This window comes from Parus major, chromosome 9, assembly GCF_001522545.3.
Source record: "Parus major isolate Abel chromosome 9, Parus_major1.1, whole genome shotgun sequence".
NCBI lineage: Eukaryota > Metazoa > Chordata > Aves > Passeriformes > Paridae > Parus > Parus major.
Genome location: NC_031778.1, coordinates 21,910,556 through 21,937,338, shown reverse-complemented (window position 1 = coordinate 21,937,338; position 26,783 = coordinate 21,910,556). Strand labels below are relative to the sequence as shown.

General features: G+C 41.6%; 1 protein-coding gene across 2 annotated transcripts in view; it reads left to right on the top strand.

Moving 5' to 3' along the window:
• Positions 1-24,733, top strand: part of SERPINI1 (serpin family I member 1) — a 44,396-nt gene extending 19,663 nt beyond the window's left edge. For both annotated transcript variants that reach the window (XM_015637696.3, XM_015637697.3), the window contains 8 exons: positions 4,068-4,335; positions 5,620-5,850; positions 8,322-8,516; positions 9,308-9,512; positions 16,426-16,523; positions 21,353-21,439; positions 22,622-22,711; positions 23,955-24,733. In XM_015637696.3, coding sequence (XP_015493182.1) covers positions 4,086-4,335; positions 5,620-5,850; positions 8,322-8,516; positions 9,308-9,512; positions 16,426-16,523; positions 21,353-21,439; positions 22,622-22,711; positions 23,955-24,031 — 1,233 coding nt within the window. In that variant the 5' untranslated portion in view covers positions 4,068-4,085 and the 3' untranslated portion in view covers positions 24,032-24,733. The remainder of the gene's footprint in view (positions 1-4,067; positions 4,336-5,619; positions 5,851-8,321; positions 8,517-9,307; positions 9,513-16,425; positions 16,524-21,352; positions 21,440-22,621; positions 22,712-23,954) is intronic.
• The last annotated feature ends 2,050 nt before the right edge of the window (positions 24,734-26,783 follow it).

Below are 26,783 nucleotides of genomic sequence, written 5' to 3'. Positions count from 1 at the left end.
AGAGGTGTTCATGCACCAATTGATGAAATTAAACAAAACTCAGAATCTGTCTGACACACCCTCAAAGGAGAAATTCATACCTTGGGCCTTAATTACTGTATGGCTGAGGAGTGAAAGCATTTTTAACAGCTTTTTTATGCTTAGAGTTACCCAATGAAAGCAAAATGTACACTGTAACATTTGAAATTGATGATTGTTGATTTCTAAACATTGTTCAGTGGGGACATTGACTCCTTTCCCACTGCTGCAGGATGATTTAACCAGATTGCATTGATGCAAATCAGCAATGACAGACTGTACTGGGGATGTCTGAGGAAGACAGAAAAGACTGAGTAAAATTTTGATGATACTCCCAGGGACTGTTTAAGTTCCTGGATGTGCATTACATAATGTTCAGCTTCATTTCCTTCACTTGAAGTGTGTTTGTGAGTAGGGTGCAGGCAATTTAAAGATGCTCTCAGTGCTGCTGCTGCAGTGACAATCCAGGGTGCCCTGGGCTCTGGCTGGGGAGAGATGCTGAGAGGATGCTGCACCAGAATCAGTCTCGGCTCTTGGTCGGATCCAGCCCTCCTGCCTGAGGAAACACAAACACCAAAGTAATCCAGCCTGAAGGGGAGGCAGGATCAGAGGAGCAGGAGCTGCTCTGGCTGGAATGATAATTAAGAGCTGGATTCCCAGTTGTCAGCAGAGCAGTGTGTGCATGAGCCAGAAGTGTGAGAGGAATTGAACTGAGGAATTTACCACAGACGTTTGCCATTAGATGGATGAGATGAGACCGTTTTCACACCGGTTGGCAAGGATTGATCAGATGTCTGTGGTGTTTTACAGCCTCCTCCCCACTGACCAGCACCCACAGATCTTTAGTTTGCCTTAAAGCATCTTCCCTTGCATTGGACTCATTCACTTGGTTTTATATTTTCACTTTAGAGAACATTGCCAGCAAACGAGCTGATAAATTCCCTGCCTGTATCCATGTGTTCATTCCTGCCTCCCTGTCTTCCTTTCCCCTTGGTGTCTGTATGGGGAACTTCACTCTGAACTTCATTAGAAAACCTCTCTAGACTAAAATGATGTGGAAGGGCAGGGGAGGAAATCTAAATTGTTTGGTTTTAATTCATTCCTACTGGGAACTTCTGTTCTGCACAGTTCAGCCTCTTGTGTTGCCATCGGTGGGATTTGGCTTGTAGTTAAAAACATAATTTTGGTACTTTGTCTTTTTAAGAGCATTTCAGTATAAATTCTATTTTTCTCCATCAGTGTACTTAATCTATTCTCTGTCCAGCTAAATAATGAAAAGTAATACAGCTTAATTATTTCACATGAGGAGCTTTTGGTGAGTGGTCACATAGAAATATGATTTTGATTTGTGTATAATGTTGGGGTTCCAACATTGTCTAATAACAAATATTTTATTAGCTTTCAGACAGTCTGACCTGCATGTTAAACACTTAATTAAGATGTATAAATTTCTCCCCTCCTTCCCCTATGCAATTATTTAAGCCTGTCTGGCAGTAGTACATAGGACAGAGATCAGAGATGGAGTGCTGAACAGCTGCCTCTGCCACTGCAAGGCTGGGGGACTTCCCTTTTTGAAAATTGCAGATTATTTCTCATCTGTTTTAACCACATCAGGTCTCCAAGTGAGCTTAAGCCCTTCTTGATCCAGGAGTGGAAAGCTTTAGCTCTCTGTATAATTGCATCCATACTGAGCTGCACCACTTGTTTGTATAGATTAGGGTGGGAGAGCTCCCAAATTTGGGCTTATCCTCAACAAAAGAAAGATGAGCTCCTGCTTATCTGTTTCCTGAGTACCTTTTTTGGTGCCACTATAGACCTGTGTGATGGAGGTTTGTTAAGCTTTTCTTGCCTAGTGCAGCTTTTAGGATAAGAGAATAATACCTGGGCTCATTCTATCACGGTGCTGTGCTGGCTGAAGTCTTATGTAACACTGGCAGAGGCATGCTCCAGGGCTTTTAAATAAAGAAATCTACAATGCCCATGATCACAGAGAAATCCAGCTATTTTCTATAACAGAAACATTAATATCCTTAAGTCAATAATTTATAAATGGGCAGGTTAAAAAAATGAACTGCTATTAAGCAGTTGTTGGGGAAGTTTGTGGTGTGTTGATAAAGTTTAGGGTTATAAATAGTGTCTCAGTGTTTCTGAGATAAATAGTGATGGTCAAACTGGTGTTTTGCACTGGGCAGCAGTGAGGTGCTGGGTAGTTCTGTCAGAGCACTGGAACATGCAGACAGAAGGATTAAAGCTGGTGCTTTAGGCTTTTTATGACTTATCTGTGCTGTTCCTAAATGGAATAAGAGCCTTCAGTGGACATTTTTGCTATCTTACTAAGAATCAGAAGAAGATTGATCAAGTAATCCACAGAAGTGTTGCCACCATAGATAATTTATTGGAAATGTAGAAAGGGGAATATTTCTTACATATGTGGAAAGAACAGAGGAAAAGAGATGAGGGGCAGGGGAGCGGCCAGGCTCTCCTTTTCCCCTGAACCATGTGGGATTGCTGCACTGGTTCATCTCTTCGATTTTCCCAGTTCAGGACTGAACAAAAGGCTGATGGAGGCTGGGGGACAGGAGGAATCTTAACTAGTGCTGGCACCAGTGGCTGCCAAGGCACGTGTGTGTACCCTGTTGTTCTTTGTATTTCCTCAGCTATAAAATGCGAGTAATAACACTTAAATTATGGATCATTCAGTGCTGTGTGAGTGAATTAGATAATGCTACATAGGCCTTTGAAGATGAAATGCAGAATATAAATGTTGTATAAAGCTTGCTTTGTGTCATGTCTATAAAACCCCTGGTAATGCAGCCCCAGGATGGCTGGGAAGCATAAGGAGAGGCACTTGGGCTGGCTGCATGCAAATCCATTCGGCCGAGCAGCAGCATTCACACAAATCTGTGCAGTGCTGATGAGCCCTGCAGCCTGGCACAACAACTTGTAAACACTTGTGGATAAAGCTCTGAGCTTTGTCCTGTCCAACCCCCTGCTTCAGCAGGATTTGCTCTGTTGTGTCTTGGAGACAGAGTGGCAGAGGGAAGGAATTGAAACGGGAGCTCTGGTGGTTGCTGTTTCTCACCCAAGACTTGCAGCAGTAGTGGGTTGCATGCCAAGGTAGCACGGAGTTTAAAGGAAAATAAAAATGGAAGGATGAAGTTACACATTCCCTGCTCCAGGAGCTGGAATTCTACTATCAGTAGTTGTGTGATGAGCTAAACTGGGGTAGAGTGAGAACTGTTGCTTATCCCAGAGCATTTCAGCAAAGCTGGGAGGATGGATTAGTCAGAAGCATCAGTGCTAACCCTTTTTTAAATTTAGTTTCCATCCTTGTTCCCACTGTTGGATCTTTCTCACTGTGCAGTACCTTTGTCCTCTGAGGCTCTCTGAGTGAGGGTTGACTCCCAGCTAGCAGAGCTACCCAGCTTCTCACTGGTATTTACTAACAAAAAGAGGTTTATTTGGTAACTAAGGCATGATTGATATTTTTTCTTTTTCTTTCAAAGAATTTTTGGCTGCTTGCCATGTGTTTTGCAACTGAGCAATATCACGGAGCAGTAACTTTGTCAGGGGTGTCAGCCAGCTCTCTGGCAGTGTCTGAAACAGTTTTACTTGTTGGGGGCTTAGAGTGACTTAGATAAATAAGTTGCATCTTACTAGAAGGTCAAATGGAAGAAATAGCAGATTTCTGGGTCTTCCTGGTGGAGAGGTGCAGAAACACAAACCAGTTCCAGGTCAACATTGCTGAACAGCCATAATTCCAAAGGGAAGTAGGGAAGGAGTTGCTAGGAGTTGTCTTTGGGGTCTTTTTCTGTAGAAGTCTGTGGCTGGAAGATTTCACAAACATACAGGAGTTCTTTTTGTGTGTGAAAATACATCATTACTTCTGTTGTAACGGTGTCTCCTCCAAATAACTGCATTGTGCATTGAGCTCTAGGGATTGTCTTCCCCCACAGATTGAAGATTAAAATGTTGACTATTGTTCTTCCTTTCAAGTTGAATTTTATATTATTCAAGCAATCTTATTTTGTCTCAAATTCATCTTGCAGGCCTTAAAATCTCAAGACATGTATTTCCTTGGACTGCTGTCTTTGCTCGCTTTGCAAAGCGAAGCCTTCAAGACCAATTTTCCTGATGAAACCATTTCTGAGCTCTCTGTGAACATTTACAACCAGCTGCGAGCCACGAGGGAGGATGAGAACATCCTGTTCTCCCCTCTGAGCATTGCCATAGCCATGGGAATGGTGGAGCTGGGAGCCCATGGAACCACCTTGAAGGAAATCCGACATTCCTTGGGGTTTGACAGCTTGAAAAACGGTGAGGCCTTTCCATCAAGTCTTACTTTTTGTGTTAGAGAAACAGGAGCAAGGGTGGGAGTGGCTGCTCGTGTCCATGGGTTATTAATCACTGGATTTCTCGGTGTCCTTGATGGCCTGGGCAGGCTCAAACATGTGGGTTCTGCATGAGCTGAGAGACACTGACCTAAAACCCTGTCTGGGGTACCTGAATCTTTAACAGTTGTAGCTCATGCTGCTCATCTTGGTTTCTGCTGCAAAATAAACTTGCCTTGGCCTCTAGAAAGAGAGGATTTTTTAGGAGCATTGTTTTTAGGGATTATAATGAAAGCTGGTAAGGAAAGAAGTAGTTTCAGCAAAATTGGTTCTACTGACATCCAAGTAAGAGGTTTGAAACCTGAATGAAGTTTCTTATGCAGTGTTCTAGATTTGGAGTCCTCAATGAAAGGATCTTGGGGAGGAATTTCAGACATCAAACTGTGTTTGTCAGAACCACTGCAGAGCTGATGCCTCTCTGTGGAGGCTGCAGCACCAACTGAATTCTACATTGTGTCTTTAAAACAATAATTAATTATCCCTTAGCTGTAATGGAGGGAGTTGTGCAGTTGATTTTCTCTGGGCTGTTCACTATTCTGGGATATGAGTAAAATTGTTCCCATGAGTCCTGCTTGGAATATATCAATGGAATCAGTTTTTAAGGTTTATTTTGTTGGGTTTTAAATTAAAAATTTCACCTTCAGGCATATGATGCAGCAGTACAAGCTTCCTGTTTTAAATCAGACTGTTTTAGTCCTATCCAGGATTCCTCATTACCTGCCAAGGGTTCTGTACTGCCCCACTAAAGATCCTGAGAAATTCTAGACCTGCTTTTGGCATAGAAAAGACTATGGGAGGTCCTTTGTTTCGAGATTTGAAGTTAATTTTTCCTTAAACAACTGCCATTTTGGATGGAACAGAAGTTTTGTTATGAATTTTTGGTGGTGAGACTTAGAAATGGAACCTGTAAGAAGAACTTTCTAAATTTCTCTTTTGGTGTAGAAAGGATTTCCACTGATAGCTTTGCCACTGGTGGGACTCAAATGTCTCATTAATTAGAATAATTTTAGCTAGTAGAAAATACAGGCTCTGAGTAATATGATCTCAGAGATTATTCCTTCAGATCTGAAGGTGTGTGTAGGTTTAGAAACAAGTTTGTTTAAAAAAGATGTCTTTCCTTTGCATAAAACATTTTCGTGAATATTCAGCAGAAAAATCATGGAATAATTTTCCTTTCTGAGCCACTGAAGCTGTTTTTTCCCTTCCCCAGGTGAAGAGTTTGCCTTCCTGAAGGACCTTTCTGACATGGCAACCGCTGAAGAAAGTCACTACGTGCTGGACATCGCCAACTCCCTCTACGTGCAGAACGGGTTTCATGTCAGCGACAAATTCCTGCAGCTGGTGAAAAAATACTTTAAGGCTGATGTAGAGAATGTAGATTTCAGCCAAAGTGCAGCTGTTGCTACTCAGATCAATAAATGGGTGGAGAATCACACAAATAGTAAGTCCATGTGATCCTTTTGTAGACTTCCTGCAGGAAGTGTTTCTGATCCCAAACTTGTGCAGTGATGTTGGGTTGGTGCTTTGGCTTTTATCTGTTCTGAGACTGAAGTTTCTCCTCCCAGGAAAAGAATTCTAGTATTTCTATTTTTCTCCTGTGTAGGAATGATCTGTCACATTAGTCATTGTTGATCATGTGGCATCTATTTGAATATTTGTTCTCTGTTCTTACCATCTGTAACATTTATTGAATGAGACTGTTTTAATGGTAGGCATTTTGATAGTATTTTAAATGTTAAAAAACATGAGAAGAATTATTGCTAATGGCAGAAAAGTTGTCTGCAGAGGGGTTATTGGCTCATGCTTTGGATGTGTGGAGTATCATTCCTCCTCTGAGGAGCTCATACTCACAAGGTACTGAGAAATAGAATAGTAGGGAATAAAAAGATAATTTTGAACCACAAAATCAGAGTGTGTAATGTAATATTTTTCAGTGTGAGGAAACGAGATAGCATGTTGAGAGGGTAGTTGGTTTTAGGAACGCTATCAACAGTTTCACAACACAAATTTGCAGCAGGGGAGTTAAGCACAAAATTACTGTTGTAAATATGCACATTGAGAGCTGTGTGGTGCTGGCTTGGCTTGGCAGCTCCCAGAGAGGTGGCATTTCCTGGATCCATGCTGAGTCCCAATAGCTGAGAGTCTCCTGGTGTAGGGATCAAAGCATGTTCTCATTCTGGTTCATCTGGCCCACTCTGAAGCTTGATATTTTAACAGTAATTCATGGAGGTCTGGCTCTGACACAGTTGTACCATTGGGAATCTGAAGGGATTGGAGTCACCTGGAAGGAATTAACACATCCTCTTGTAGTCTGAGCACTTAAGAATCCATAATGCTTTATGGAAAAGCACAGCTCCAAAGTGGAAAAGCACCTCCTGCAATGCTTTTATTCCATTTTGAAAATGGTCTAGTTTTTTTTTCAAGGGAACACAGCAGCCATTCTGTTCCTAACAAACTGCCCTTTCTCTCAGGCTGCAGAAATAGCTGTGTGTAAGTGATGCAGCAGATTGCAGAGTGTTTCCATGGATTTGGTGTCTGTCTGAGGGAAAAGGAAAAGCAGGGCCCACCAGGGCAGCTGGGGGGCTCTTGGTGTCAGGCTGGGATGGTTCCAGTCCCTCAGCTGGTCCCTGCCCACTCCTTGTCTCTGATTTCCCCCTTAGGAAAGGGGCACAGCACAGGCAGGTTTTCCAGTTCCAGCACGTTCATCATGATGGGAGGCTCGGAGCAGAAAACAGAACCATCAAAGGTTTCTCTGGGCAGGAAAAGTCTTAACATTTCATTGATGTATTAACAAGATGTGGCTGAAAAAACACAAAGAAATATGAGTACCAGCTAGAGATCTAGAAATGTTTTCCTTCTTGGTTTCCCTTTTGTTTTTTTTCCAACTCCAAGTGAGTAGTGGTCACACCTCCCTCCTTAGAACATTCGAGATAAAATGAAGTACAAACAGCAACCCGGAAGAAATCCAGCCCTGTGATACACAAATTTCACACCAGTTAGTCAGGATCATATGCTCCAGAAAGCAGAATTAATTTGTTTTTTAAACCATGGATTAAGGAGTAATAATCAGACCGAGGAATGTGTTTATTTTAACACTTTGCATTGCAATGTCAGCTAAAAATAGAAGTGAGCAAGAAAGCAATCTGAAGGAGGCTGTAATTCCAGAAGAACAGTGACAGATCTGGTCAGTGCTCCCAGTTTACCAAGCTGGGAATGATTTTGGTGAAATGCAAGGCGTTTGAGATGAGCTACAGCAGGTACCAGACTGCATTCTGATGTAAATGACTTATTCAGGAGTAGGAGCAAAGCAGCTGCCATGCTCAGCTGCTGAACCTCCCATGAATAGAGCAGATGCTAGATGGTTTTCCTCTTTTGCTTTTCAAGAGCTAATGTCACTGGAACAAATGCTGGGAATTTATGTGGATTTTTGATGCTCAGTCCTGGCTTTGAATTCAGCAGAAGATCACTGCAGCTCCTTCAGAACTGGCCCAGGTGAAGCTGCAGTGGGTGCACTTAAATCCCTTTAAATCAAGCACTCATTTAAGTGCTTCTTTGGATTGGAGCCAAAGTTTGTACAAGTTCTGACCTTAAGATGGAAGTGCTGAACTGTTTCATAGCAGCAGGGCAAACATTCCAAATGTGACTCTTTTTCCATGTGACTTCCTTGTAGGGTATATTTAGTAGTGATCAAGAAACAGTTGCCTAACACGTACTTGATGGAAGGCTTTGCACACCTACACTGTGATTTAGGTTTACAAAACACTGGCACTTTAATTGGAGATTTAATGAAACATCTGAATTGGAAATTACATGTTAACACTGCTTTTTATTTTCCTGCATTTTTCAAGCTGCCTTAAGTTTGGATTTAATGCTCACTTTGACATGCAGACTGACAGCTGGGTTTCTTTTTAGGTATGATCAAAGATTTTGTGTCTTCAAGAGACTTTGGTGCTCTAACTCATTTGGCTCTCATCAATGCAATCTACTTTAAAGGCAACTGGAAGTCACAGTTCAGGCCTGAAAATACCAGAACTTTTTCTTTCACTAAAGATGATGAAAGTGAAGTGCAAATTCCAATGATGTACCAACAGGGAGAGTTCTACTATGGTGAGTTAGACCTTTAGCAATTTGGAGCCACTAAATCTTCACTTAATGGGTTTGTTGCAGTAATATCCATTTGTATTGTTGCCTCTTCTTCCACCTAGAATTTTTAATGTGCTGCTTGCCCAAAGAAGGGACTCAGAGTTGGGTTTTATTTTCCCTAATGTGTGTATTATAACTGGTAGCAACATTTATAATGACTTGCTTGGTGCCACAGGATGGATTTCAGAATGTTTATCCATTGGATTTAAGCTCTTCGCAATTCTTGAGCTTATCACAAAAATATTTTTCTTGTGCTCTGCTAAACATTCAAATGAATAATGTTTGCTCATTACTGTTGGACCAGTAAAATAGAGGTTCTTTGAACAGCAAAACTAATGATCATTTTTAGTTGGAGCTTGAACTCCAAGTGGGTTTTAAAATGTTTGGCACTGGCAACGTTTTGCTCAATCCCATCACTGAAAAATCCTCTCTCCTGAATAAAAAACTCTGCCCATTTTCCCTGAAAGTCTCAGCAGCCTTAAATTTTAGTCTTTTCTCTGCCTAACCACTGAAAGTTATGTCCCAGAACTGTGATTATCTACAAACTGTGTGATAGCTTGAGCTTGTATTCTTTAAGAAATCAAATGTGAGCCTCAAATTCTGTGATGAAGAAACCAATATAAATTTTATACAGAATAAAGAGGGTCATTTCTAGTTCCAGTATCTAGTAAATACTACCTAGGATTAGGCCTATTTAAACTAATAGGCCTAATAGAAGAAAAATGTTCTGACAGGGTTTTTGTTTTCTCCTCTAGGAGAGTTCAGTGATGGCTCCAATGAAGCAGGAGGGATCTACCAGGTCCTGGAAATACCCTATGAGGGGGATGAGATCAGCATGATGATTGTCCTTTCCAGGCAGGAGGTTCCCCTGGCCACACTGGAACCTCTGGTCAAGGCCTCCTTGATTAATGAATGGGCTAATTCTGTGAAGAAGCAAAAAGTGGAAGTGTATTTGCCAAGGTGAGAGCGTGCTCCTGTGTCACTGGAAGGGGGAATTGCATCCAAATTGCTGGAGGAGCAGAGTAGGGAAAACTTGAACTGATCTTGCTCAAGCCTGGAGTGATGCAGCACCTGTGGGAGGGTGGCTTTGACAGCAAGGCCTGGGGAGTGCAGTGCAGAGTGCTGTTTATTTCAGCAGCACACCTGCACTGCATCTGCACCCCTGTCAGAGGAGAGCTCTCCAGAAAGGAAAGTTCCCTCATCAGAGGTACATCCACTCAGAATGATGCACAGAGTAGTGCAGAACTCATTATGGATAAGTTCCATTTAGATAGGAGCCACAGAAATATTGGAAGTCTGAACTACCAAATGTTTCATTTAGGTGCTAATTAGGTTTCTATGTGCTGCTATTTTCAGAAGTTCTAGTGGTGTGTGTCTGTGCAGATACAAATGGATGAGTGTTGAGGGGTAATTCCAGTCAATTTTGGGTTTGTTTTTTTTCCCAGCTGTAAGAAGTGCTGCTTTTTCTCCTCAGTGCAGCAAAGAATAACAAGACATCAGTACCAGAAGGGCTGGAATTTCTGTCAGTCCATTTGCAGACAGAGGCTGTGTGCTCAGTGCAGATTTGCCCACATGCACCATTAGGATCTTTCCTGGAATCCTGCTTCATCCACCTTCAGATATTTCCTCATGCCTGTGCTCTGCCTGCCTTGGTAGCAGAGTTGTTTACTACTCAGTGTCACTAATAATGTACAGCTGGATCACATTGTCCTTCAAGTGATTCATGATGATTTCATGGAAGTGTTTATGTAACAATGGAGCCCATCTCTGAAAGGAATCACATCATTTTTGTGGCACCGTGCACTGAGTACGTGGCTGCAGAAAAAATAAACCCAAGTGAATCCTTTAATCATTAAAAAAGTTCTTTGATTTCAGGTGACTTGGAGATGTGAGCTTGTTCCATTTCACAGGTTCAGACTCCCTGCAGTCCATCCTTTCCCAGGCAGGGACCCCTGGCCAGGAGCTGAGCACAATAAACGAGGCCAGCCAGGATGAATTAGGTTCAGTTGGACTGGTGCTGTCAGCGTGCCCTCATCCCAAACTCAGATGGAATCCACTTCTCTGTAGAGCTTAAAGACAGAGAGTTGAGGGTCCAGCAGCATTTTGGGGCTGTTTTTCACTCCCCATAGTAAGTTTCTCTCTTATTTTAAACCCCAGTTCTTTTGGAGAAGCAGGGAGAGCAGCAAAGAGCTGCATTGCAGGTTTTACACAGACTGAACCCACTGGACTCTGTTCCTGGGATTTGTTTCTTGTTTTTCTCTTGGAGCTTCAGGTCCCAGAGGCCTCTGGATGTCCACTAAAACATGTGAGAGGGGAGTTTTCTCTTAGGCTGCTTTTCCTGCAGGCTTGGGCAAACCCAGATATTTATGAAAAATCTGAGGATTCTTCCATCCTTCAGCTTTTCTTTTATACCTGGCACAGCAGCCTGTGCACCAAATGCTGAAGTTGGGCACCTTCTCTCCAAGAATTTCTGGAGTGGGAGAGCCACAGCAGATCATGGAGATCCTCCACTGGTTATGGAGAGAATCTCTAAAAATGAGGCTCTTCAGTATCTAAACACAGGAATGGCATTGAAAACATATTAATTATGTTTATGACTTGGATTTAGTTTTTATTGGTGATTTGGGGTTCTGTTAGCAGAGACTCCAGGGTTCTCTGGAGCCAGATTCTCAGATGGGAATTTGAAGCCTGAGGTTTGTGTGATTATAAAATGTCCTTATTTATTCTGCCCTCAGGCTGCTTGGTTCTTATCCAAGAACCTGAAAGAATGGGATAAACACCTGCAAATTCAGGCTATACAGAGGCAAACCAGGTAGAAACACATGCTAATCACCTTCAGTGTTTTCAGATTACAAAAGAACTATCCTGAGCTTGGAATTCTGTGTAGGAATTCCACAGACTCCTTACAAAAAAATCCAGATATTAATTGCTCCCAAGGTGTTGGATTCCCTTTAGGGATTCAGAGGTGATCTACAGGATTTTGTCAATGCTCTAAATAAACACTTCATAAATATTTGATGCTGTGACTCAGAAAGGCATGTTATGAAATGTGGCCTCCAGGCTCTGTCCACTGAGAAATTGAAAGCAGCAGTGGAATAAAATTAAATTTTTATATCTTGAGAGATGCTATCCAATTATAAAGTGAACATTTTTTAAACTTATACATTTGTAATGGGACTGAATGACTTGCCAAAGCAGAGTTAATCACAACTTTGCAATTTCTGTCTGCATTATCTGTGTGCAAATGAAATTGTGTATTATTCCTCTTAATGGCAAAGGAGAGATTTGTACAGAATTGTTAAATTATACTTCCTCATTTTCATTTCCAAGTCATTGTTTCCAGTTTAACCCAGACTAAAATGATCAACATTTTAATCCACTTTTTGCATAGGAGTGAAACAGACCATGAATCTAATTTACAAAGCTGTCTCTCCAACATAAATTACTTGAAGAGTATGGGAGGAGCTGATACCTACTAGTGGTGCTACAGTTTGCAGATCTCCTCTTAAGGATTGTTCCAGTGTGCCCAAATTTCTGAAACAACCTTCTTGCTTTTTTGTGCATTTAAAATAGCTTTAAAAACTTCAGATGGTGCCAAAATGATGAGTGGTGTTAGCTGAAGGTTGTTTTCTTTAAAAGAAAGAAACAGCAAGTACTAAAAACACCCCACAATGAAAATCCAAACCAAAATGAAAGAAAAAATCCTTGAGCTTTCTGGTTTTACTTTTTAACCTGCTGTCTCAAGTCTCCTTTTGATGAGGAATGGGCCAGTGCTGATGGTCCTTGAGATCCAAGCACAGAAGAGGCACAAAACTCCTTCTGGAATACATTCCCACCCAGGTCCTGCAGATTTAGCCCTGGAAGGAAGGATTTTGCCAGAGAAAGCCCCACATCCTGCCTTGCTTCCCCTGCCCAGAGCAGCTGAATGGTTGTTTTTTTTGCCTGGTTTTGCTGTTAGTGGGGTTTTTTCTGCTCTCTTTGCTTGTTTGTTTTCAGAGTATGAAATCCTGGAGGCTGCTTCTAGCACCTGGGGACAACCTGGCTGAAATTCCAGCCGGGATGCTGGAACTGATAGCAGCTGACAGCTTGGCACTGCAGCCTGGGTGCAAACAGTGCCTCAGTCCCCAGGGCCTGTTCTCCTAGCAGGAATACTGATGTCAGGCACTGCAGCCATTCCTCTGTTTGCCTGTCCTTCAGCAGGATTTCACCCATCAGAACCAATCTAAAAACCTGGGGTTTTCTTGCTTTGGCTCACTCAGAACCCTTTGGAATTTTGAAATGATGGTGTTTGGGGTGAATCACTCCAGGCTGCAGTTCCCCTCTCCTGGATCAACAGACTCTGTACCCTCATCCTCCTTGGCTGTGGATCCTGAGCATCTAAAAATCACAGAAAATGCAGTGTTTTAAGGGTTGCATGACACCATAGAAGATGAAGACATCTTTTTTTCTTTCTTAAAAGCGCTAAAGTAGAAGATGGCCTGATGTGGAGTGTTAATGCATAACTACAGAATGTCAGTGACATAAATGCATCATTTTATTCTAATGCTTGTGCAAGTTTTAAATTTCATTACAATGGCCTGATTCTCTGCTAAAATCTCCAGAGAATTGCTGGTTTCTCCACCTAATCTTCTCTTCAGTGTCTGTTTCTCAGACTTCCCTTTGTGGTTTTTAAAGCTCTCAGTTGCTACTATTCCGTGATTTTTGATACTGAAGTATTTAAATCAGATTTTCAGAGTATTTTTAGCATCAGGAGTTCCTAAGAGATTGTGGGGGAAATCAAAAATTACCATCTGGTTCGTTATGTGCAACAAACAGTGCAAATAACCAAGTGTCAGGGGTAGTATCGTGGAGCTCAACATTGCCAAAGTCTGGGAAATGAGATGGAATGTCAGTTCTGTGCTCTAGGTTGTCAGCTTTGATTTTGAATGCCATCCTCACTGTCTGTAAGGAGTGCACAGAAATCCAGATCTGACTGAGGGGTAACTCCTGCTGAATGTTTATGTCAAACTGCAGAGCCTGAAATTCAATTTCAGAGTGTGGAAGCTGCCCTGTTACTTTTGAGAAAAGGCCTGTTGTGATGTCAGCTAAAATATCGGAAATCTCATTAATAATTGATCTATTCCTCTCACTGCTTTCCAGAACATGTGAGGAAAGAGGGGAGATCTGTTTGGGAGTGGGCTTTTACCACAAGACAAAACTCCAAGAAGGGAAGTAATTAGGTTTATTTTCGTGAAGGGATCATTTGATATTTGTACAGCTGCTGTGGTATTTTTGGTCTGTTTTGTTGGTCCTAAAAAGCAGGACCTCACCTCTGGAGCTGCTGGGCAGCCCTTCACTCATCCACCTGCCCAGGATTTGCCTTTGGAGGTTGCAGGCAGGGAGGCCCCAGTGGCTGCTGTTGTCCTTCCCCAGGCATCCTTTGGCTTTATAACCGACCTGTTTGCTTCCCTTTCCTCAGATCCACGTTCAGTGAGGCTTCCCAGGTTTATCTTTTCCCTGAACCTCTCCCAAGCCTCCCCCTTGCTCGGTGTGCAGGAGCCTCCTGTGCCACAGCTGCTTTCTGGGTCACGTTGCATTGCTGAGCACGAGTGTGTTTGCTGTCTGATGGCACAGACTCAAACCCACCTGCCTTCCATCTCTGTCTTGCTTTGATACTCTGCAGTTGGAAAAAGATGCTTTGTTTGCAGTTATTTTTCTTATTTTTTACCTCAAAGTTTGTTTTCCATGCAGACTTTGCTTGCTGCTTTCTTATCCTGATATTCCTTACTGATTTGACGCTGCTGGCTCCTACCTAAATTGTCTTGAAAGCTTGATACATTTAATTTTGGAGTGAAATAAAAATCAAAAAGGGAAACAGACAGCACTGAAATTTTTATAAAATGCATTTTAACATTCATTTGCATTCTGTGTATGGTATGTACAGTTGGAAGTGGTTTCAAAACATTTTAATGTAAATATAGAAGGAAATATTTCTGAGTTTATTTTCTATGGACTTCTTTACTGTACAAAGCAGGACCTCTGGACTGCACTGTTCTATAGCATTGGCAATCAAGTCTCAATTCATAATTTTTAGGGTTTTTACCAAAGTCTTTAAAGTAGTTCTGGACATGTTTTACAAATACCTTGTGAGAGTAAAAGTGGTTTTAGTTTTAGAGCCTAAAGGTCAGGGACATTTGATTGAATGAGCAACTTGCAGACTTGTTACCACAGTAACTGACGCAGAAGCTGCCAGAATACCATGAGAAGCTTCTTCAGTACTTGAATTTTTGTTGGTCTCTTCTGATTCTTTAGAGAATTCCAAGGCAATAAAACCACAAGAATCAGTTCCTGTGGTTTTCTTCCTTGCATGCCCTGGAATTGGTCTGGGCAGGGTGCATGAGCACTGCTGATGCCACCAGTGATTTATCAGGCCTGAACTATCTCCAGATCCCATTTTAAGTCCTAAAATTCTTCTCTGGATAATGATAATTCTGGATGATATCCATTCCACCCCAGATTTTTGGCTTCCAGTGTCATTTATAAGTTCATTATGAAAGTAGATTATGTACTGGATTTGTTTCAGGTTTGTGTAAGTGAGGAAGATCCACTTGACTCTTATCCAGTTCTGCTTGATGTGCAGATGATTCTTTTTCAAGCTGCCAAGGCTGGTGCATGCCAAGGTGTTGGACATCTCAGCTTTTCCTCAGCTGTGCTCTGCCCACAGCTCTGGGCCAGGCTTTCACCTGAAAAGAACATGTTGTTTTTCCATGGACTTGGGGAGTTTAATCCCAAAAAAGGAGATTGCACAGAAGCACTTTGATTTGCTTCTAGCACTTCTTTGCCCTGTCACCAAGGACTGAGCTGTGGCTGCAGGAAGCAGAACAGAGTCCTACAGCTCATGCTTTGTGTTGGACAGCTACAGCCAGCCACTGCCAGCACATTGTAAATCACTATAATTCATCTGGGCGTTCTCCAGAGCACCCAGAACTCACCCCATGCAAGCAGTTCTAGTCACTCTCCTGTGTTTATCTGGAGACATCTGGTATTTTCTGCTTGGGGCTGCCATTACTAATATTTTTCTGCCATATTTCTCTGTTTCTCCAGCTGTCCAATCTCTTTCTGGCCATGCATAAAGGTTTTTTGTTTTGTTTTACTGACACCAGGCATAGCTTTTACAATGTTTGAAAATCAGTCTGTAAATGGAACAAGCTTTTGCTTGTTTTCCACTATCCCAGATTGTCCAAAATTCTGCCCTCAGGATAGATCCTAGTTTGTCCTTCCAACACACTAACCCAGCCTAGAACAGAGTTTTTGCCAGGTTATACTCAGTGCATTTACACTAACAACTATTTGTTTTCCCCACTCTTTACTCACAATCAAAACCCAATTACAATTGTGCCACCACACTAATTAGAAGCTGAATCAAAAATGCTTTATATTCATATTCATAGTTGGTCTTTCTTATGCTATCAAAGTAAAAATGGAGTATCTTTCTTACTCCTCCTTTGCCAGCAGCTCTCTGGGAAGTTCTGCTGTCCTTTGCCTCATTTGATATTCTGTTCTAGTATCTGCACAATTAAATTCAGGTTTTAGAGAAAACCTCTTGTGTAAAAAGTAAGCATTTCCATTAGCTGCTGCATAATTTTACACTGCAGTTTTATGGGCAGGGTCTGCACATACCATTAGCATATTTTTGATTGCTTCTATATTAGAAAAAAATCCAGCTGTGAGTAAACTCATTTGTTTATAAGCATTTTTTGGAAGGTGTCACTAGCACCGGATCTCCTACTTTGCATTATTTATCTTGGTGTTTTCACCTAGAAAATTTAATCTTCTAATAACAGTAAGTAGTGCTTACATCTGGCTTTTTATAATTTTCTCTTCCATTCTCCAGGTTCACAGTAGAACAGGAAATTGATCTGAAGGATGTCTGGAGAGGTCTGGGAATTACAGAGCTGTTCAGCAGCAGCGCTGACCTCACTGCCATGTCTGGTAAGAACTTCTTGTCTCTCGAGGTAGATGAGGAAATACATTTTTTACCTGGGAAAGTTCACTCTGAGTGCTTCAGAACTGGGTCTCATTAGAACTGGAGACAAAGTGTGATCCCCTGCAAGAGGCAGCTGCACCATGGAGCAGTGCACGGGTGGCAGATGGGATTCACACCCAGGGTTTGTTCCCAGCATGAGGAGCATTGAGCTGCTGCACAATTAATTCCTGTCCCCAGATACCTGGAAGCAGCACGGGAAGGAAGTTTGGAGATAAAAGCCATTTAGTTACAAATGCCACCTGCATTCAGCAGAAGTTGAAATATTCAATACCTTTTAAAATCCATGTGGAAATGAGATATTTATGCTTTTAATACCTCCTAAAGCTGTTCATAGAGTCACAGAATGGTTTGGGTTGGAAGAGACCATAAAGAACATCTCATTCCACCCCCTGCCATGGGCAGGGACACCTTCTGCTATCCTGGGTTGCTCCAAGCCCTGTCCAGCCTGGCCTTGGACACTTCCAGGGATCCAGGGGCAGCCACAGCTGCTCTGTATTGAGGTGGCACATTGCCACCTGTAAGATTTGGGGTTTTTTAGCTCTATGTGATACTCCCCAGCCATCCAGGTAGGTTCTTGTTTGACCCTGGGACAGTCACACCTGTGTGCCTCAGTCAAAACACACTGGTAATAAAGGCAAACCTTCCTCCCACGTTCACAGAGGAATATTTGTGATGTTCATATCCTTTCATTTTTGTTATGTTTGGAATATTCTTTATAGTGTATCATGTAGCTTATTCCACTGGTTTGCCACTTCCATTTTTCCAGTGAAACTGGGGAAAAGCTGGCTTTAGCTAATATGAAAAGAGTTGAAATAAATGAAAAACCCCTTTTTTCAAAGAAATAGCATTTTTCTGAAGAAAAACACCTTCAATTCCTCTGTCAGCTCAAAGAAGAGTCAGCTTCCCACTAAATTCTGGTCTATTTATGGGAAATTATTTACTTGAGAAAAAGCTCCAAGGAGAACAGAAAATGCACAGGGAACCACAAAGGCAGCACCTGGCTTTTATTTGGATCTATGTAAAATTCATTTATATATCAGGGCCATCTATTTATCAAGAGGTTGGCAGAAAGAATCATATGCTTGTCTCTCAATCCATGTGACTAATGATTTGTTTAAAGTTTTATATTTCTGACAATTGTACTGTGCAAAATCAAAACACTGTGTTCTGCATGACTGAATTAACTCCTCTTTAAAGATTTACTTGTTACTTAAGTATAGAGCAGTGTATAGAGAAAATTCATGGGTTTTATTGTAGCTTTCCTGCTTTTCACTGAAAACAGGTTGTTCCACCTGGGCATGAAAAGGTTATTTGTAAATTAAGCATGAAAAAATGGTTTTGAGGTAATGTCTTAAATGAAAACCCCACAGATGATGCTGTCTAAATTAAGTTTTAAGTAATTAAAATACAGAATACTTTCCTTCTTCCTAATTTTCATAATTTAAAACATGGCTGGAGGAAGGGAGAATAAGTCATAAAGACAAATCATTTAAAGCTGACTTTTACAGACCCCTGAAAGGGCCATCAGGTAGCAGGGAAGTGGAAGTTGGAAGCTTATGTGCATCTCAGGGTCAGCCCTCTGGAAAATCTGGCACTTCATGAGGTAAATGCAGGTATTTCAACAAAATCTTTAACTGGACATTTAATTTAGGAAAACATAAATCAAATTAAATCTAAAGAGATTTTTGAGAAATTTGGTTGTGTTTCAAAGTCCTCTCCTCCTGTTCTGCTGCTCTGGCATTGCAATTTGAGTGACCCTAATCCTGTCACCAGATGCAGGCAGATTGGTGAGTTCAGCAAAATTCTGTGTGGCTTTAGTGGATATAAACCAAATGACAGGATTATTTTTCAATATTCAGAATTTTTTGCTGTTTCCCCTCAATTTGAAAAATGGAGCCAGAAGGAGCAGCTTTACCTTCAGGAATGTCTGGATTCTGAGCAGCCAAAGAGAAAGTGTTAATCCAGGTGCACTTTTCAAATGTTACTCCCTTGCAGAAATTAAGTTCTTTGACAATTGCCACGAGTGAGTAGGAGGACATTCCTGTTGGGCTGTCAGCTCTCCTGTATCCTGGCTCTCACTTTCAGAAAAGACTCTGACAATGTTTACTTGCATCTGATTCCATCAGGTGTCCAAAATAATCTTGAAACAACTTCTGCTATTTGAGATGTTATCATTGTGATTTTATCATATCACATCAATTTGCTGCTTGAGTGTTTTAACACCACTCAAGACTTAGCATTGAACTAATTTCAATACTAAAACTCCCCTTCTCCTTCAAATGATTATAATATTCCTGTCTGTTTTAAAACCTTAAAAGCAGCTGCTTTTAATGCAAGCTGACCTGGGTGCCAGCAAGCAACAAAGGGATCTCAGTGACTTCCTTTCACAATATGAAGTAGTTAGGAGAGCATCAGTCCAGTAAATAACTCTTGGAAGTCTTGACTGACATCCATATAATTTTTCTGGGACAGCCTAAGCAAGAAGAGCCAATATAAACCCACATGGTATTTTTTTTTAAAATGAGACTTGCAGAGCAGCCAGTTGGCAGCTGAGTGGGAGTTTGCAGACATATGGAGAGTAGTGACAAATGAAGTGTGGTGCCAGCAGAGTCGTGTTCATTAGGGGGCAGCTCCAGCTCCCTCCCACTCCCCATGGGTCAGCCTTGGGCCTGCACAAAGTTGAAACTTTGGCACCAAATACCCAGGGGACTTCCCTGAGATACTCACAACCAAGTCAGGCTGGTTCTTGTGGAAATCCACAATCAGAGAAGCTCCTGGAGAGAAATGAAGTGATGGGAGATGCTCAGGTGGGCCCCTGGGAAAGCTGCAAGGAAAGGTGGATAATCCTGAGGAGATGGGTGTGAGATGGGAGCGTGGCAGGCAGGGATGTGACAGTCACAACCTGGATCAAAGGAAAGGCTGCCTCAACTCCCAGGGACAACATTGTGCTTTCATAGGAAAATAGATTCATTCACTGCAGGGAGAGATGAATGGGAAGGATGTGATAGTGGCAATATACACAGAAGAATCTAGAGAAGGTAATTTGGGATGTGGAATTGCTCTTTTCATCATCCAAGGACAAAGATATCCAATGAAGTGAAAGGCAACAAATGGAAAACAAATAGAAAGTGCTTCTCTCATGAAAAACTTAACCACAGGGATCTTTGCTGGGTGTTCCTTGAGATTGGCAGGACTGAAAAAAAATGAAATTGCTCCAGGGCCATCAGAAGTCTCTATACTACACTGAATTAAGGCACTCTGTGTATAGAAACTTGGGTTAGGGTATAAGGCACATGCTGGGTGAGAGGGTATTTTTCTCTTGTAAGTTGTGCTGCAGTTTTCATCCACAGGGCTTTTCCCATCTTCTTCTGAAGCAACAATTCCATAGCTGGTAACTGGATCTACTGCTCTTATCAGCAGAGGCACTTTCTGTGTTCCTGTCAACTTAAAATGTTGGTTTTAATACTCAGATCCTGAAAGATCTTGAAAGCATTCACAAGTAGGCAACCTTTTATACCTGACGGCAAATGGTTGCAATGTTTGTACTCTCAGAATTAGGGCTCTGAGCCCATCAGGTGGAGACCAATCTTCTGAGATGTTGTTTCCCATCAGGAATACACCTTGGAGTTCCATCTGCACCACCAAACTATGCAAAATAAAGCACTGGGAGAAAAAATGTGGAATATTTCTGTGAATATTACAGAGCACAGGATCAGGCTTCAGTGCTGCAGTAATAAAGAATTAATTGAAATACATGATTAGGCTAAGTGGGCGTTTCCTTGTTAATGAACATTAAAATGTATTTGGATTTAAGAGTTTTGCTTAATGTTAAAGACAAGTTTAAAGACAAGTGGGTGCTGCATGTCCCATGTTTTAAAGAAGCAGGGTAGAAACTCGATCCCAGCTTTCAGGACAGCATTGCTGAAGGCTTGGGACTGAAGCCTAGAACTGGTACCAGTATTAGCAGCCTCGTCTATTTATGTGTTTTATTGCACACAGTCCCTGAGGGGATGATCTGGGACTTCTGTTGGTGTGATTGAAGTGCAGCAGCTGAACTGGGAGGTTTAATTCAGTGCTGAGTGCACAGAGCAGCAAATGAGATCTGCTGGGGAAAGACTTCTCCAACTGCTGCTCCTCGTGGTGTTGGTATTACAGCCACTGAGTATTCCAGTAGAGCTGATCCTTCAGCATCCAGCACAAACCAGTGAAACATTCACTGACTGCAGCAGGAGCAGGCTGGGACTGGAATTAAAATACTGACAAAGGATGGGAAACAAACAAGTTTGAAAAAAACCAGCTCTGTGGTGCTTCTTGCAATAAATATTTATCTTCAGCTTCTTGTAAATAAAATAGAGGAAGAAGGAAAAAGACCTCATTTTCCTGGAGGAAGTCTGTGTTCTACCTAGTGCAGAAATGAATATTTTTAAGTCTAAGTATTTGCCTTTAATGTCATAATAGTTTTTCCCACTAATTGTATTTAAAATCTTGATTCCAAGGGCTGTTTTTCCCCTCTCTGCTATACTGGGCTCCAGGCAGTCCTGAGCTATTTTAATATCCATGGTGCAGGAGAGCACTACAAATGTGAGTGAGGTAAATGCTGCTGTTGAAAGGTATTGGCAGAAGGTGTTCTAATGCAAGAGAGCTCATCTCCTTCCCTGCCTGGTGTAGAAGGTGGATAATAGTCTTGGGTTTTTGGCAGTGTTTGGGGAGGGTTCTTAAAATGCTTCAATCTTATTGTTGAGCCACTTGAAATATGTTCCCCTTTCCTCTGCAGATAACAAAGAACTTTACCTTGCAAAGGCATTTCACAAGGCATTTCTAGAAGTTAATGAGGAAGGATCAGAAGCTGCTGCTGCCTCAGGTACCTGACTGAAAAGCAGAATTAAATCAAATGTCTGAGTATTCTGTGCTAATTAATTTTTTACAACTGATTTGCTGTATAGCCAGGAAAGCTAAATAGCAGCATGGAGACACAGCATAGCAAGTGTGTTGCTTGCAGAAGAGAATTCTGCAAATCAGAAGTGTTGGCATTTTTGTAACATGTTTTACAAAGAATTTTGAGCATCCTCTGAAAAACCTCTTCTTTATTTTGTTTCTGATTGTCAGGAGAGTACAGACTGCAGTTTGTTTCCTTTATGGAACTTGAGCTTTCATCATTTTTCACCTGCTAATTGAGCTGGTCAGAGGCATTTGATCCAGCAGAGTTAGAGGGAGGATGAGGGTTGTTGTGGCAGCTGCATTTTAATGCAGCTCATATTCAGAGATATGAGATGGGAAGTGCTGAATGCAGAAGCAGAGCTGTCCCCTGTTAATGCTGGGGGCAGGTTCTTGGTTTACATGATTGTCACATGGAAACAAGTTCCATTTGTTGTCCATATGTATCATTAGGTGATTTCTAATTGCCTCTACTTTGCCAGTCTTTGAAGAAAGGAAGAATTACTTGCCAGGTCTGGGCTGAATCGTGCCCAGCTGTCTCTATGGACATACTCCAGTCTTTATGAACAGCGGAGTGAAAATTTAGAAGTAAATGAAACACTAGGAATTAATAATAATATCCTGGAGAAATCCATGCACCTCCAAATAAAAATAACAAAGGGTCAAATTCTGCCTGATTCATAGATAATTTTACCTTCAGCTCTGCATTATTTAAAGACCCAGCCAAAAGCTGCAGGATCAGCCTATTTAATTTTTTGCATATTCCCTAGTTATGAAGGGTTCCTTTTCCCTCTCCACTGTGTAAAACAGGTCAGCAGTGCTGGTTAATGCAGTGCACTTCCCTCTGTGAGTGAGCAGGACTCATAACTCCTCTGAAGGCTCTGGATCTTAAAATTTATATGCTGCTCCCTCAGCCTGGGAAATTGCAGCACTCTGAATTGTTAATCATTCTTAAAGCCAGAATAGGCAATTACTCTGCAGGTCTCTTTCCTTTTCAGTGAATATTTTCCTGCTGTTTTTTGGTTGAGTGTGGGACTTCAGTGGCTGTGGGAAGATCAGGAGAACAGGCAGAGCTGTTTGACAAAGTTCTGTGTTCTGTTTCCTCCAGGAATGATTGCCATCAGCAGAATGGCAGTGCTCTACCCCCAAGTCATAGTGGACCATCCCTTCTTCTTTTTGGTCAGAAATAGAAGAACAGGTGAGAATATTGCAGACTTCTCTAAGTTTTTCACAGCACATCCTCAAGCAGTCAAAGGAAAATTGCATGTTTTGACCAATGGGCTGGGCTTGTATTATGAATTTCCTTTAGTTTATTTTAAAATGCCCAATGTTGAAAGACTCACCCTCTCCATGGCCCTGAATCTTTGTCCAAATAGAACACCAACATCTGACATAACCCTGAAAAACGCTCACAGAAACGAAAAATTCACCATTTCTGTTGTGAGAACAGAGTGTTACTGCCCTCAGTATCCATAATCATTGCACTCCCTGAGAGCTTGGCTGCAGTCAGAGCAGTGAAATACATTCCCAGAATCAAATGATTTGCATAATGGAGGGACATTACAGCTGGGAACAATTCTGTTGTGCTCTCCAAGTGCTCTGTGGCAGGTGAGGGATGAGAGCAGCACTCAGCAGCAAAAGGGGCAAGGATTAAGTAATTCCTGAGTCTCATATTTGTAATTTGCTGTAATGATGTGGATGTGACTGGGTGATAAAACATTGCTGTGCACCCATGGAGTTTTTATGGGTCTGTGTTTGTGCTCCCATCACAGGATCAGTGTTTACTAAACCATTCAGTGGCAGTGAGGTTTAGTCTGGTTAGGCAGAGTCACTTGTGGGACTTCATTAGATCACAGCACTGAACGAGCCACTGAGAGGAGAATAAAATCCATCCCAGCTGAAACCAGGCCAGCAAGGCAGGATACCAGCTCTTAGGGGGTTTTAACCCTAATAAAATTGAATATTCTTACTGCTGTAGATACATTAGACAGAAAATATATGTGGAGGAGGGTATTTGGCCTTTATTGCTGCTCAATATCCAAAAATCTCCCCAAAAAGTTCAAATCAGGACAGAGTGGAACTTGGTCACTTTGGGGCAGGTCTTAAATTGCAGAACACTTGTTTCATGTAGAAAGAGGGGTTGCCAACAACTGTAGCTAAAGCCTCAAAGCTTGTTACTAATCCAGAAATCTGAGGTTGGAAACCTTCTGTAAAAATCCTGTTGACTGCCCTTCCTCTCCAGACAAACCCAAGTGCTCAGGTTTGGTTGCTGTCTTCAAGCAGGGCTCTTGAGCCATTTCTTGTACCAAGTTCTGAGGCATTTGTTCCTATAACAATCACACAGCACTGCTCTAGAGGTTATTGTTGGTATTCATCATCTTCAATCCTCAGCTGCTTCTGACACCTTTCCCTGCCTTCCTCCTCTCCCACTTTCTCCACAGGTACCGTGTTATTCATGGGAAGGGTAATGCACCCTGAGGCAATGAATTCAAGTGGCCATGACTTTGAAAAGCTTTAACTGCCACCAGCTACCAAAAGGAGGAGATAAGCACATAAAGTTTGAAGTTAATATATTAAGGTTTGCTGTGTTTTCCCCCAAGATACTGTTTCAAAACGCTTTTGGATCTAACTGTGTGCGAGTCAGTTCCCAGAGGAAAGCTTACAGTATTAAAGTAATGGTTCTGTTTCTGTCATTGTGATTGCTGTGTCCTTAAAATAAAGTTGTGTACATGTCAACAATTGTTTCTTGTTCTAGTGAGTTGTAAAGCAGAAAACTGCAAATCCATTATTTGTAATTTTTTTACAGTCCAAAGACTGACTTGATCAATGAGACAGGAGCAGAATGTGTGCAGCTCTGAATAATGCAAATGGCAAAGCTTGGTGGGCATTTCTAGAGCTGAAGAAGCACATGTGGACACTGTGATCTCATCCTGTCCCTGGCACAGCAGGGACATCACAGCCTGTGCTGCACTGCTCCATCACAGAAAATGGAGCTGACTGAGCCGAGTGGATTTGATTCTCTGACTGTGCTAGACTTTGTGTGAACTCTCCCATGTGATTCTCAAGTGCTGCTTTTTTCTGGATGCTCCTGCATGTGACTCTGCCACTGACCTCCCCTAAGTGTTGATGCCAATAAAACCCGATCGCATGAATATTTGAGACCTGTCAGTGTAGAAAGCTCTGTGTGTGACTGAAGTAAAGGAGTTCAGTAGTAATGGCATTTGTGTGGACATATTTTTTCTCCCCCACAGCAGTTCTACTCCTCAGTATCTCATTTCAGGGCTCTAGAATGTTCTTTCACAAAAAAAAAAAAAAATAAAAAACCACCCTAACGTAAAATTGTCTAAAAATGTTCTAGTCTAAATAAATATCAAAAGAAGAAATATCATCCTTTTACTTTCCTAATTTTTTCTTTAGAATAGACTGACAGAGAGGAGAATGATCCATAGCACAAGGAAATATCAGCAGGGGCATTAGTTGCTGTTTCCATTTGGAAGAGCAACAGAACCCACTGTCAGCAGAGAGACATAGAATTATTTCCTCCCTCAGTGTGCAAAATACAAAAAGAAAAGAGGTTATTAAAAAGGTGAGAGAGAACAGGAGAGAAGGAGGGAGGAGCTCTCTTGAAACAGACTATAAATACAAACCTTTGGATAATAAATGGGTTTTTCTCAGTCAACAGGAGTTTTCTCCTTGGAATTCTATGGGAACAAATGCATTTTGGCTGAAGTACAGTTCCAGGCTTCCCTGGCAGTCACTCACTTCAGAACAGCAGAGATATTGCTCCCAAAGTTATTCATGCAAGGAGAACTTCCAAAATCTGACACATTGTTCACTCTTTTTCTACTGCTGGTGCAGCTCCTGCAGGTCAGACCGGGACGTGAGCGATGTTCTCCGTGGAGATGGGAATGTTCCCTGCAGAAAGGGCTTTGGAACACATCTCCAGCCTTCCTCCTCAAACCACTTCACAAATGGGGTTCCTAAATGTGGTACTGGTGCTTATCACCTTTCCATATAATAATCTGGACTGGGTGAGAAAGCTTTTGTATTCAGATTTAGATGGAAATGGTAATTTTAGCTTTGTGTAGCTAAAAATGTTTTGCTGGGGAGGGAATAGGGAGTGCTGCTCAGAAGGAACAGGGGCTAATTTTACCAAGACAAGTGTCTCACTGCAGGTAAAATGAGCTTTGATGTGGGTTACACAAGGGCTGGTTCTTCACATTTAAACTGCTCTGTGGACATCCCCTTGTGTCTGTAAAAGTCACCATGTGCTGAGGATCTCCTGTGGCTTTAATCTTAGGGGAGCCTTATTTTTTAAGCTTTTGAACATTTTTAACATTTTTTTTTTTTCAGGCTGATTTTTGTGGTGCTCACTCTGACTGAGAAAAGACATGAGAAACCTTCAGTCATGTTTATTCTCAGTCCATCAAAAGTTCTTCCTCATCAATTTTGTCTTTTCTTTGTATCAATTCCTTGCAATATATATATTCCTTACCAAGGGAAAGGCTAAAAACAGATTTGGGCTAAAGCTTTGGATTTTGGAAGGACAGCTGCCAGGCAGAAGTGCTTAGAGAGGATATCAGGCAAATGCACAGAATTCCCCTGCAGCTGCATTGAGCAAAAATACAATGGAATGATGCAGAATCACAAATTCCAAATCAAATTTCCAGAATTGCCTGAGTGGGCACGTAGGAGAACCAGCAGGAACAGAAATGCAAACACTTGTGATTTCACTTGCTGCTCTCCCAGGCCTTACAGATGAAAAATAACCTTTTTCTGTTACTTTGAAATTGAGAATTACCTGGTTTACAACAACAGGAATTGATTTATTTCCATAGTTTTTAGTAGTAATAATATCTTAAGTATTGTTGCCAGTTATTAGGTATATGAATGCTGTTCCATGATGGTTTTTACTCCAGATTTTGTGTAATATTCCTTTCAAAGAAGCTACTGCTTTTTCACTACAAAAATAACAAAATTGGTTTGTCCTTTTTTGGCATCTTTTTTTTTTTTTTTGGTAGGGGGAATTTGTCATTTGTAGTTCAACTGTGAACTGAGGTGTGTAGTCTTCAATTTAAAACTGTTTTGTGTTGGAGGCTCTATCAGAAAATAAATCCCTGGAACTTCTCTGATGGTGCTGATGAAGTGGCCTGTGGTGTGAGGCTGCTGGGGTCCTGCTGGGTGCAGTTTCCTGATGGGATCCTCTTCTCTTCCTTGCACACACATCCTGGAGTGCAGGTGGGAATCCTTTCCAGAGCTGCACCTGGAAA